The sequence below is a fragment of the Micropterus salmoides genome, unplaced genomic scaffold (assembly GCF_014851395.1).
Source record: "Micropterus salmoides isolate LMB-PRFRI ecotype aquatic unplaced genomic scaffold, ASM1485139v1 Ms_hic_scaffold_1, whole genome shotgun sequence".
NCBI lineage: Eukaryota > Metazoa > Chordata > Actinopteri > Centrarchiformes > Centrarchidae > Micropterus > Micropterus salmoides.
The window spans coordinates 29989040-30002724 of NW_024040040.1; the positions used below are offsets into that span (position 1 = coordinate 29989040).

The 13685-nt window shown below is 40.7% G+C and overlaps 1 protein-coding gene across 1 annotated transcript in view; it reads right to left on the reverse strand.

The window, feature by feature from the left end:
• LOC119882129 (microtubule-associated protein 4) overlaps positions 1–13685 on the reverse strand; it is a 138441-nt gene that overhangs the window by 65230 nt on the left and 59526 nt on the right. The window contains exons 4-6 of the mRNA XM_038692172.1: positions 7686–7799; positions 7126–7212; positions 3276–3467 (exon numbers count right to left, since the gene is read on the reverse strand). Of these exons, the coding sequence (XP_038548100.1) occupies positions 3276–3467; positions 7126–7212; positions 7686–7799 (393 nt within the window). The remainder of the gene's footprint in view (positions 1–3275; positions 3468–7125; positions 7213–7685; positions 7800–13685) is intronic.

Below are 13685 nucleotides of genomic sequence, written 5' to 3' on the forward strand. Positions count from 1 at the left end.
TTAAGTACGTGCAATAAAACCTTTCCAAGTAAAAAGACAATACTTTATCCTGTCCGTAATGTAACGTTAAACATGTAGAATTGGTTAATTTAATCATCTCTGTCCTCAGTATCTCATCCTGTAACGTTATGTCTAATACAAGCACAGCTAACACTAGCTTGGCATTAGCCAAATGTTAAAAACAAGCTAAATAGAAAGCTGTCTGTCTGGAGCACAGACTGGTCTGTAGTCTTAAAAACTCAGCTGCTGGCTGAGACACACCAGCCGCTCCTCCTTCTACCTGGTAACGTTACCTGCAGCAGCGAGAGAGGAAGAGGGACTGATACAGACTGATGTTATTCTTTCTAAACGTCACTCACTCCTTGTGATGTCAGATAAAGTTATTGAGTTACTTTGCTGCTGTAAACATTAATGTTGCTGCTCTAGAAACAACATTTAGCTGTAATTAAAATATTAAATTAAAAACAACCAGGCAGTTAATATGTACACTTCAATATATGTTTATTTATCGCAAGTGATATGTCATCTCAATATATAACGTTACGTCGCACATTGAATATTTTCCTCATACCGTGCAGGCCTACCTCATGCCTGCATGTTGGGTCTGGTCTTACCAAGTAACCATCAGTAAATAATAGTAAAGTATCGATAGTGGTATCGATAAAGAACCGGATCGTTAAGCAGTCTCAATAAGAGTATCAATAAAAATGAACGATCCCCATCCCTATTCGGGATTATTAGGCCAATCTGCTGGCTCGCTGTGCTGTATGAAAGGTACGGAGCTGGAAATGGGATATATATTGGCGGACAGTCTTTTACGTTTCAATTGCGGGATCTCTGTGGAAAGCGGCTATAGAAAGGGTCTGGGTCCCTAAAACCTTGTCTGTGCGCGTTGTTGTTGACTTCAGTGGTGTTGAGCTCACTCCTCTTTGCTTATAGCCCTGTAGGCTCCTTTGCTCTGAGCTTGTTTGTGTCTCCTTAAATAATGCATTCTTAATTTAGGTTTGTGACAGTGGTACTGTAACTTGTGTCAATGTAATCCTCTCTCTCTCTCTCTCTCTCTCTCTCTCGATCTCTCTTGTTGAGTGTTTTGTGGAGCCATGCTATTTGTTGACATGTTAAAAAACACAGTAGCAAGAGAGAGTATTGTAGTTTTTCTCTAGGTTTTGAAATGGTTGGTGCCCTACAGTTTTACATATAAATATGACATTGGTCAAATCGATGGTTAAAAAGTGGGATATTTCAAGAATAACTATCCTATTTGCTTGTAACAAAAATAACACGAAACCTGTGAAATAGTATGTTAATAGATAATAACACAACTTTATACATACACATCGTATATTTCAAGTTTAATTGTTATACAAATTTAAAGAAAAATATTTATGCTTCATCTAGAGTAGGCTTGTTCCCAGTAAATGTTTTGTTCCTCCCCATCAATGCACTCCTACAAATAAGAGCTGTATTTGTCTTTTTAAGGAAAAGGTCAGCTAGCGTATTTAAAGAACAATTAATTGCCTAACACATACAGATAACACATTAAACAGGATGTTTATGGAATGTTAACTGAAATGGTTTTAGTCTATGGACATTAGACAATTTTAACTGTAAAATTAAAAAAAACAAAGTAATTCAGTCTGTGATTCCTTAACTCATATTTTAATGTAGTATTCAACTAGTCTATATACTGCATAATCGAATTCCTGAAATTCTGGTTTAGTGTGCCACCCCAGGATTTTCAGTGGCCCCATCTGGCCACCCCTAGGAAAATTTCCAAGGGGCACCACTGTCACACACTAATGGCATTGGGAGCAATTTAGGATTCAGTGTCTTGCCCAAGGACACTTAAGACTTACAGACTGGGAGAGCCGGGGATCAAACCACCGACGTTCTGATAACTGAATGACCGCTCTACCCTTGAGCCACAGCCACCTACATATCAGCATGAGATGTGCATTGACCTTGAGATGGATGACTAAATCACATCAGCTGTAGTGTGTGTGAAGAGGAAGCTATAGAAAGGCAAAGAGTGACAGCTGCTCTGTATACTGCACCCCTTTTTTGAACAAATCAGGTAGTCCAGCATTAGGTCTATTAGTTAACCATTGGTATATTTGGTTTTAAAAGAAACATGACACAATTATAAGCAGTACCCAAAAAGGTACCATCTGTGCAAATTGCAGGAGGATTGGTGAAAAACATCTGAATAGAAATCATTCAATATGTATGGCACAAAGTCACAACATCATATGCCAAAAAGTGTACCAAGTATAGCAGTGTTTTCAGTAGTGACATACTGTATCGACTTCAGAGTTGAAGCTTAGGTTCTCTACCATGTGATATAATATTTAAGTCAATCAGAAACTTAAAATACCCTTGTATTTCAGTTTGGTGGGAACCAAAAACGGGAAACTACCCTAAAACTTCATTAATAGCCCAGGCATTTAATTCCTTTACACAAATCTCTTGCTCAGCAAATGTGTGAACTAGGCTAACATCAAATTTTATTTGGTTTATTTCAACCAGTATAAATATTACTTGTATAAAAATTTGGATATCAAATAACATCAATTACAAATTGTTAATTGCATCTAGCTCCAGACAGCGTAGGCACTTTTATTTTGTAGGCAGCAAGGTAACGAAAACAAGCATAACCAACAAGGTGGTCTTTACAACCACTTCAAAAGTAGGGAGTCTGCACTTTTTATTCATCTATCTTGTTTATCATCCAAATCTGAGTGAATTAGACTTTGGGGCTTGTTGTTTCCGTAAAATTAACTGAACAATGGAATTGTGGAGAATCTAACTGTACAATGTGTAGCATGTCCATACTGACAAAAGTTTAAACATTTATATTTGTATGCGCAATCAAAGCAGCTGAGAGGTAGTTGAAATGGGTGACCAGGCAGGCTATATGAGTTTTTATACATCCAAAAATCAGACCAGGCGTCTAATCGAGACCAGCGTATATTTGTCAAAATGTGTACCCACACTAGGCCAGTAAACAGGATAGGCGGCTATTTGGAGCTCGGCTATTAATTAAAGTTTTACAGTATCTTCATCACTTATGCCCAGATTCCCCTATGCAAGGCACAGAGGCTCCATTTGCTCGAGACAATTGGCTGAGTTGCCTTGGGCAGCTCACAGTTGTAAATTTCCATTTAAATTCTGATTATCAAGCACTCATTGCCTTGTTGAAGAAGAGCAGGTTAATACAGACATTGTTTTCATATAACTAACTTTCTGTGACGTGAGTTCATCTGCATGTGTCTTACCTGCTGACAAATCCTGAGGGCTGCAAGGAGCCTGGGGTTCAGGGAGCATGGGGCTGTGGGGCTCTACAGGGGCATCTGACCCCTCTGGGTGTGAGGGATGCTGGGGTTCTGCTATACTTTGAACCCTCTCTGCTGAGAGGGGTACAGCCCCCACCTCCACATTCACCCCAATCCCACCAGGCTGGGACAAACCTAACAATCAAAGGCAGACAAACAGATACAGTATACAGTCAGTGTTGGGAGATTCTCTTAGCACCGATGCTACTGTTGTTAAAGATACACCAACTATAATCCAAGGTGGTACATTTTTCTCTTTTAATAGAGAGTAGCACATTTAATTCCTTTTGCACTAAACTGAAACTACTATGAAACTGTTTATTTATTTCAAACAGAATAATACTTGTATAAGAATTATCAAATAATATCAAATATATGTCATTCATTTGATCTAGCTCCGACAGACGGCTTGTGCGCTTTTATTTTGAAGTAACATCACGACAACAACACAGTGCAGGATGAGAGAAGTTAGCAGACAGAGAGAGATGGACTTCATATGACAGGATTCACAACCTGGATAAATTTTTATGAAAAGCTGTTTTGATTCTTTTGATGGGTGGATCTTTACAGACTAAAGGAATATAAATAATCAAGGAACAGACACATTCGGACTTAACAAGCGGACTTAACGAGCGCTTCAAAGGTAACAGCAGTCATCACTTTTTTTCCTTTCCTATCTTGTACCAGGCAGGTTACACCGGTAAATCTATAAGAATTAGACTTTGGGGCTCGTTGTTTCCCTTAAATGAACGGAACGATTGAATTGTGGAGAATCCAACCGATTTAATGATGTGTAGTATGTCCATACTGACATAATGATCATATGTTTAAACATTAATATTTGTATTAATGATCTAAGCAACTTAGAAGCAGCTAAAGCGGGCGACCTGGACATGGTTTAAGAGGTTTTATACATCCAAAGAACTTCTATAAAAACTAGACCAGGCGTTAAATTGAGGCAGGCGTTTATTTGTCAAATTGTGTTCCCACACCAGGCCAGTAAACGGGGTAGGCGGCTATTTGGGACTCGGCTATTAATTGAAGTTTTACAGTAGTCCTCCCAGCTCATTGGGGAAACCTATCTTGCACTTAGTATCCTGCAAAAGCACAGTCTTATATTAGGTTCTCAACCACTAACAAGGTGGACACAAACATTGTCTCTATTAGATTATTGATTATCAACAATCAAGTACAGCACTGTACATTGACAAAGCAAGGTAGAGCAAGAGAAAAAGAGGGAGAGGTAACAAAACAAAAACCAGGAGAGAGAAAGCCAAAGAGGGCAAGGTACGAGATGAAAAGACACAGCAGCATGAATGACTCAAACAAAGCAAAAGACATCCAATCTACACAGCTCCTGGGAATACTCTGTGTGGGTATGTGTGTGGACTGAACGTTTACAGTATGTGTGAGAGAAACTGTCAGACCCTCTGTGAGATTATGAACATGTGTCCAAATATACATGACATGATAATTCATTAAGATTGTGAGCGTGCATGACACAGTGGTGTGTAAACTAAATTGGTGAAAATTGGGTTAGAAAGTAATTTTGTGGCCATTCACTGAAGCAAGTGTCAACTGTATTTTCATAGGAATGTGTGCGTGTGAGTGAGAGAGCGAGGGCAAAAGAGTATATGTGTGGGTTCAAGCCTGGAGCAGTAATTCAGCGGCCAGAGATGACAGGTCTCATTAAGGCAACAGTGAGAGCTGGGTATGCAGAGGTTGGCATAGTGAAAGGCATAACTCAGCCTTACAGCTCATACTGAGTGTGTTTGTATGTCATTCTGTGGAGTACCAGCAGATACCAAGCTAGTGACAGCTACAGCTCTGCATGTAGCTAACAAGTTTTGCCTCACCAAAAGCTATCATCGGCTATCATCTCAATTCAATTCAGTTTTATCTATAATAGCGCCTATTCATAATAAAAAGTTATCTTATTGCACCATCAGTGTGGCTTTCCCGACCACAGAGTCAAAGCCAGTTGTTGGAATGAATGAGAAAAAAATCTAACGAGTTACATTTGACTTATTTAGCAGACAGTTTTATCCAAAGCGACTTACAATTGCTATCTATGTCAGAGGTCGCACGCCTCTGGAGCAACTAGGGGTTAAGTATCTTGCTCAGGGACACATTGGTGGACATGTCACCCGGGTCCCTCACACCAAAGACATGTCTTATCCACTGCCCCATCACCATCGATCCACCATCTACCCGTTGCAATTAAAAAATAATACATATATGGACTGATGTCATGTGCAATTCCACTGAAAATGACACAGTGCAAACATGGCAACAAAACAGCCAAAACAAAAATGCAAAACAGCAAACGAAGATAACATTAATGTAATTTTATCTGTAATTATGAAAGTACTAATGTGAATGGTTTAATGCTACATTAAGTTGGATATCTTTTGGTGTCCAGATTAAATGCTATCGTAAGGAATTAGTGCAGGATTGATATAGACTTAATTTTACATTAACTAATGGAAATAATATTTTGCATTAATGTTAGGCAGAGTTTATAACTGCTCATCAAGCCAATTCCAGACCATGAACAGTATTTGAGTTTACATATAGAATGTATGCAAGTATTCAAGATGAAGTAATGTAATGTAGTGAGCAAGAAAAACAGTGAAGGTCTGGCTGTATTCAGTTTGGGATTGACAACCATATTTTCTAAGGAAAGTCACTGACTTAACTATAAGTAGACTGTACCAAGTGACTAAAAATAATCAAATAACTATAATGTCACTAAAAATAATAATAAAAATACACATTTTTATAAATGCCAAAAGTAAAAAAGGCTTCAGTATCTTGTGTTGCTTAATGGTGCATTTTACAGTTAACTTGAATCACCTTTTCCTTAACACTTAATAGTCCAACATATATATAGATTGCCAGATACAGAAACATTGTCTCAATGTTTTTTTGGTACAGTATTAAACAACAACTCTCTTTTGGCTATAATTTGACTTTGATTAACATCCAAAGCTTAGAAAATATATTTCATGAGAAAAAAAGTCACTATATAAATAAAGGCATTAGATGGGCAATAGGTGTTTCAGCGGAAAGCACCATGAAATTATACTGTTACACTGTTTCTGTAATGGCACATAATGGCAAAGAAAACAATTGCATTTTGAGTTTAGTTAAAAGCAAATATGGGTTACCACTTGTACCATCACTCAACACTTCAATTCAAACTTATTGGTATTGCTAATGTAAGCAAAAGGATTGACATATTGATGGGGACTGGACCCCGGAAACTGATTTGCTAAAAGATTGACCACTACGGGGTTCTAGTTAGAGAACACAGAGTCATCAGTTTGAATTAAGCTCTTTACTTGCAGAATGGAAATAGTACTATAGTACAAAAAAAAAATTCATTCTGTAGTTTATTGTCAGTGCACAGGTAGCAAAGACAGAAACATAACAGAGGATGAGTGGAATGAGAAGGAAACTGAAACAAAGTAATTTCAAAATAAAAGTTTTAAAATAAAAGGTCCCTTAACATGAAGACTTCACAACAGATATATTTTTTTGGAGTTGGGGAAGGCAAATATTAATTTGTGTGTGTAAACATGATTCATGTATAACTATTGCCATCAGAAGATTAAAAAAATTTAAGCTCAGAATTTTTAAGAAGCACATGTCAACATAACGTTTGAAAAGTCAACTATGAAGGAAATTATGTTAGTATTATTAGTACTGCTTCTATTATCATAGTAGTAGTACCAGCATCTGTGCTAATGCAGTGTTGCTGTGTGGCAGCTTGAAGATACTGGGCGTATACCTGAAAAAGCTCCCATCCGGCCAGCATCCATCATTTGGGCAGGGCTGGTTTGAGAGCCCAGAGGATCTGAATAACCTGCCATGGAGGCTGACAAGAGGGATACAATGAACAACAGAGACAGTGCCATGGAGGAACAGAAACGGGGCAAGAAAAGATTAAAAAAGTGGGAAGAAAGAAATTGTTGAGGGTGATTAATAATAGAGGCAAAAATGGACAAAATGAGGAGAAAGGAGAACAAGAAGGGAAGGAGAAGGAGTAGTAAGAGATTTTATTAATAACTCTTAATTAGTGCAAACTGTAATGTTTAAGTTATCTGAAACAAAACCCAACGATTCACCATCAATAAAAATAGAACTGGATAAAGATTTTGGAAGTTCTATTATTATCCAGTTATACTAACTACAAATATTATACACCCCCTTGTTTATATTTATGTTAAGATACCATAAGCAACACCAAAAAGCTATTGCATCATGGAATATATAGTTTTTTCAAATAGTTTTAATTTACTTCATTTCATTTGAAAGTGTGATTTTGGAACATGTTGTTGACTTTCATACCTGATGAGAAGTCTGTAGTCAAGGCCTGGTGCTGGTCAAGTGAGTGTGGCCAAACCTCTCCCTGGGGTTCTTTGCACAACGCTGATGTCTGTCCCCCCGCAGTCAGCTTGCAACCTGCAGTGACAACATGGATCATCGAAAATCAGTTTCCCCTCTTCGCTGATGATGCACTACTTTACAACTGTAATTTAGTGACAAGGGGCTATTGAAATCACACTCCATAGAGCACAAATCCACACACTGAAATATTGCTCATATTTACAAAACATAAACTCCTCTACATAGTGAAATATATCACACATAAAATGCTCACATACACAACACATACACTCACATTCTCACCTGCCAAATATCCTCCCAAAACCAGATATCCCAGTCCCATACACCTCAACATTCAGTGGTGTTTGCTATGTACTGCTCAATGCCTCTGTCTCTGTCTCCACTGCAGCCTCAGCTGACTCTGAGCAACAAAAATTGTGAACCCCCAGTCTCTCACACACACACTTGGCACACAAAGAGACACACACAAAATAATGCGACTACAGTCGGAGAGTCTGGGTTTGGTGTGACGTTTCACTGTCTGTCTGGTTCATGTCCCAAGCCCCGCCAGACAGCGCCTCCCCTCCCACTCCCTGACTTCCCACTGCCCACTCCCTCCCTCTCTACACTTCTAGTCACCCTTTAACCCTTGTCCCAGTCTCCAACCAGAGATCCTGATTTGACCGCAGAGGCCAGAACCCCCAACTGGCTGTTGTGGCTGGGTGTGGAAGGTAAAAACGGAAGGAGGAGAGGTGGTAAAAGGACAGCAAGGGAAAGGCAGGCGGAGGGTCAGAGGAGGATGAAGAGTTGAATGAATGAGGAGTTATAGAAGGACAGTAAGGAAGGAGGGTAAAGCAGGAAAGAGCATTTACAGAATGAGTAAGGGAAAAAGACAAGGATGGAAAAAGGGAAGGATGAAAGGAAGAAAGGCAGATGAGTAGCGGAGAGAGGGGAAGAGCAGAAGAGAGAAGGAGGGAAGCACCACTGGCAACCCTTTCGGAGCAGCACTCACAGACGGTGACAATGAGGCGAACAGACAGGATGCCACCCAAAGTCACAAAGGCTTCCATGTAACAAACACACAGGGGCTATGGTAGGGTGTGCATTGTCTGTCTCGATGGGACACAGAAAATACTCTGTCGGCAGGGTCACTGATTGATTCAAAAACACTAGTGCTGCAGCACATTTGTGTCTGTCTGCCTATCTTTGTGTCTCTCTCTGCTTTGTAAACATAATTTTGGGCAAATAACAGAAGATGCACGTCACAGTAGACTTCCCGCATGGCTATGGAGGCCAAAATGAGTGCACCTACATGGACTGAGCGTCTTCTGTTCTTCTTAATTACCTCAGCGAAGCAAAAAGGTTGCAGGAAACCAGACGTACGTCTCCCCCAAACTGATGTGCCGCTGTCCAAGGTGCTGAAATCAGACTAAGCAGCTTTGAAAGGGCAGTCAGTGGCATTGGTCTGAAAACCTCTAATATCTCCGTATTTGAATTTTTATCCATTACTAAACCACTTGGGTTGACTCAGGTAAATCACAACCTTAATTTAAAGCTGTGGCCAGAATGTGTTCTTGTTTTCTTGTTCTTGGTGAAAGGGTGAATGTGATATGTAGTGTAAAGACAGTCCATTTGCCATTTATTATCACTCAAAGAAATCATCTCTTGGCCAAAATAAGCAATCATATTAACAGACCGAGTTGAAACAACTACAGAGTTAAAAATATTTGAAGACCTTTGTGGTGTTAAATTGCACAGCTTTCAAGTTTACATTGAACACTGTGGTGCCAAATTTCTGGGTTTTGATGTTTCACATTTTGTATCTGTGCTACCTCTGCTTCAAATCACCAGATCTTTTCAAAATTTTACATGTTTAATAAGAGTCCTGGCCAGGGGATATCTACATGCCAATTTGGAGTCAGAATTCTTGCGACACCTAGGTAGGATCTGAGCCACACCACCTTCTCCCCACCATAGAGAGGTGAAGAGAGGACAGGCCACACAAAAACACAAGAGAAGAACAGCATTAACACAGAGAACAGTAACAAACAAATACACAGACAGAGAGAGGCATGGAAACATGCAAACTAGAGGCTGAATGTCCTGGGGGATGAAGATCCAGATCAAAGACCGGATTCAGCTACCTCGTTTACTGTCGAATATTCATGTAAATTCAGAGCCGAAACTTCGGAGACGGTGATGCAGAAGCAGCACGCCCCGACGTGGGGGTGTTGTAAACATGTTGCACATAAGAATTAACATCTTATTATTACTGGTTGTGAACTGCTCAGCTTGAAATATGGACAAAGACCAACTGTGATGCACCAAATGTGTGTGTGTGTATGTGTGTGTGTGTGTGTGTATGTGTGTATGTGTGTATGTGTGTATGTGTGTGTGTGTGGGGAGGGGGGGGGGGGGTTCAATGAGAGCACATATAATCAGTACTACTGACTAATTAATTTGCTCTGCCATCGTCTCAAAAAAAAAAATAGTTTCACATATCTCATAATAACGTTTCAGACCTCTAACGTTGTGTTTTGCACCGCTGCTCTGCGCTGCTGCACGCTCACACACTTTGGCATCCGACTCGAGACAACCACTACGGTAACGTTTATGGTCTACTTCTGTCACTCCTTTGTGAGAGGGTGATTAAGCTAGGGTTGCTGGTAAAACATTAACTAAATCTGTTGACTTTTGTTTCTTCACCATTTATAGCTATACAATGGGTTTATGATTAAATAGTTGGCTAGAGCACAACATTGTTCACAAGAGTGCAAATTTTTTTGCACCCAATGAATGCATTTAACTTTAAAATTAATGCATTTAACTTTAAAATGTACAAAATTTTCTTCCTTCGGGCGGGGCATGCCCCCGTACCCCCCTGAGAGGGTCCGTGGTCCACCCACCATAGTCTCTTAAAATCCTGTGGGAAACACTGCAGTTTCACTCTGGACCTGTAATGTACAGTTAATACTGTATATCTAACCTGCGTAATAACGATAATTCACTTTCAACAATTCACTATCACATTGGAGCAAATAAGCCCCGTCCCTGCTTGTGCACCCCGCTCTCGCTGTTGCAGAGCTGAGCAGCATAATCCCTACCCACGCAAGCAGCTCTATGGTGCCCCCGCAAGTGTTCCCCAACGTCGTTGCTGCAGAACGCTCAGTACTGTTCTCTAGTATATTTATTAATTCTGATTGCGTGTTCAGTTTGCACCAAACACAAGACTGCACTTTGGTCCGCAGAAACACACCCGCCACGTCGGAAGGTGATCTGATGAACGGTTCCTGACATAATCGAATCGAAAAGAATCGAACAGATGTCTTAACTTACCTACAGTATAAGTTGGTCACGATACGGCCACAGGCTACCAACCGCCAACCAAAAAGCCCCTGGGGATTTAGCCAACTAGCTTCCTCTGCTAACACAGAGTAGCATATAGCATTAGCTCCTTAGAATGTGCTAACTTGGTCACTTCAAGCTAGGTGGACATGGTTTCAGCAACCGGGCACCTCAGCTCCACCTATGACCTGCCTCTTTGCCCATCCTCAAGAATGTGCTGTTTTTGTCCTGCTTCATGATACTTCCCAAGTATCTAAGTAGAAAACAAGAAATTGCCTTTGGCCTCTAGTAGGCAGCACCCAAAAAGAGTGACTTTAAGTGCTATTAAGAGTTAGATATCTGATACTGTGTTTCCATATTATGTAAGAGCTGCTGCTGGGGGGTTGCTGACCTCAGTGTGAGGACGAAGTTTGGTAAGACAGACTGGAGCAGCCACGAGTGTGATGAATGAACTGTTTATACACACAAAAAGCACCAAACACAAACTTTACCACGAAAGATGGGTACAGTGCACAACACCTGTCTCCAAGTGTATCGCAAAGGAGATGGCCTCCTGTCATACTATCCAGTCAAGGAGGATGAGAAAGTTATAAGAGAACTACTCCAAACTTTTAACACACAGTAAGAGCAGCTGGGATACAAGAATTCACCAAGGATAGTTCTTAACAGACATGTGGTCAAGCAAAACACAACCCCCTATATTTGTGACCGTCCATTATATTTCCAAAATTTGGAAATTGGAAACTACATTGTCACAAAACTACATTGATCCCGGAGAACAACACTGCGAAGCAACTGGCTGACAGGCAATGCACGATTGGGACACAGACAAGAGTAAAACCATGTGCATCACTACGGCCTGAAGAGAGCTCATATGGCCATGGCTAAACAGTGCTGGTTTGAATTTGGCAGTCAATAATTCACTATAGAACATTAAAGAAAAACTGATCTGGCTTTTGGTGTCCGCCACTTCATTAATGGCCCAACATCTCACAGCTTTGCAGAGAGCTCCGCAAGGTGCAGTAGCAGCTCAATCTACCTCAACACTGATAACAGTAACTTGTGTTGATTATCTTAATTTATTGGCTTAATAATTGTCTAGAAAGAAAAAATCTTAACAGTCAAGGTGGACAAAGGCAGGACCATCTATGCCTAAAAAAACTATTAATAATGACAACATTATTCGTTCTTTTTAGGGGTCCAAGCCCGAGGAGGCTGGGGGCCACACATGCAAGGTACCAGCGGTGCTGGGAACCACAGAATATTTGCCAGTAGTGCTGTGGAACATCCAGGTGCTCTTTTGTAAACTTCAGACCTGCGGTGTTGTGTCCTCCCATGAACTCCATTCTTGTTCAGTGTTTCACATATCGTAGATGTTCTCAACAGAGATCCTGGCAATGGTCCAGAGATTTCTGTAAGTCTTCAGCTGACACTCTAGGATCCTTGTTAACCTCAGTGAGCTTTCTGCGCTGGGCTCATGCAGTCATCTCTGCAGGACGGATATTCTTAGTGAGAGTAGCAACAGTGCCTAACTTTCTCCATTTATAGACCGTTTGTCTTATCGTGAACAAGGCTTTTAGAGATACTTTTGTATCTTTCTAGCTTCATGCAAGTCAACAATTCTTAATCTTAATCTTTTGGTTGAGGCAAGGTTCACATGGTTGGTGTTGAACTGAATCGATTTTGAAGATGGCGCCAGTGTGTGTGGCCGGCCGGCCGTCGCTCTCAAATTTGTTTGTATTTTTGCTGTTTGTGTCACTGTTTATACAAAATATTGACTCTGCTGGTCTACGATTGCCAAACGCTGCTTGATCTCCGATTCTCTGTGGGAACATTGATCAAATATGATCAGGGTGGACAGAAAACTTTTCTCCCTCCTCTGCTGTCAGAGATACCTGCTCACCTCCTGTACAATCTGCCATCACTTTCCCAGAGAAGTTGCTCCAAGCAGCGGTCGAAACGCAGCAGACAGCTGGTGAAGCTTATCTGGCGTTCTATCCTATCTAACCTCGTTACTGAAACCTGGCTGAATGTTGGTGAGTTGAGCACTTTTTCTGAGGACTACTGGTCAAGGAGGTGGACTGTGGCTCAGGAGGTAGAGCGGGTTGGCCGTTAATCGGAAGGTCGGCAGTTCAATCCTGGCTCCCCCTGGTTGTGTGTCGAAGTGTCCTTGGGCAAGATACTGAACCCCGATTTGCCCCTGGTGGCTGTTCCGCCAGTGTATGAATGTGTGTGAATGCTAGTTTCCGTTTGAGCACTTAGGCTCAGTGTATGAATGTGTGTGACTGGTGAATGCAGATGTAGTGTAAAAGCGCTTTGAGTGGTCGAAAAGACTAGAAAGGCGCTATACAAGTACGGAGCATTTACTTGCTACTATCTTCGAGAAAAAGTACAACTGCAGACAGCTGCCACTGGTCTCCTTCTCAAGTTTTGAACTAACCATGTTCGTGTTGGGTCAATCTCAGCCGGTACTATGTGCAGTTATATATCGACCTCCTAAATGTAATAAGGATTTTATCATTAACTTCTCTGATTTCCTGTCTGAAATCATGCCGAAATAAGACCGGATGTTAATTGTAGGGGATATGAATATTCATGTGTGTTGTCCTTCAAATA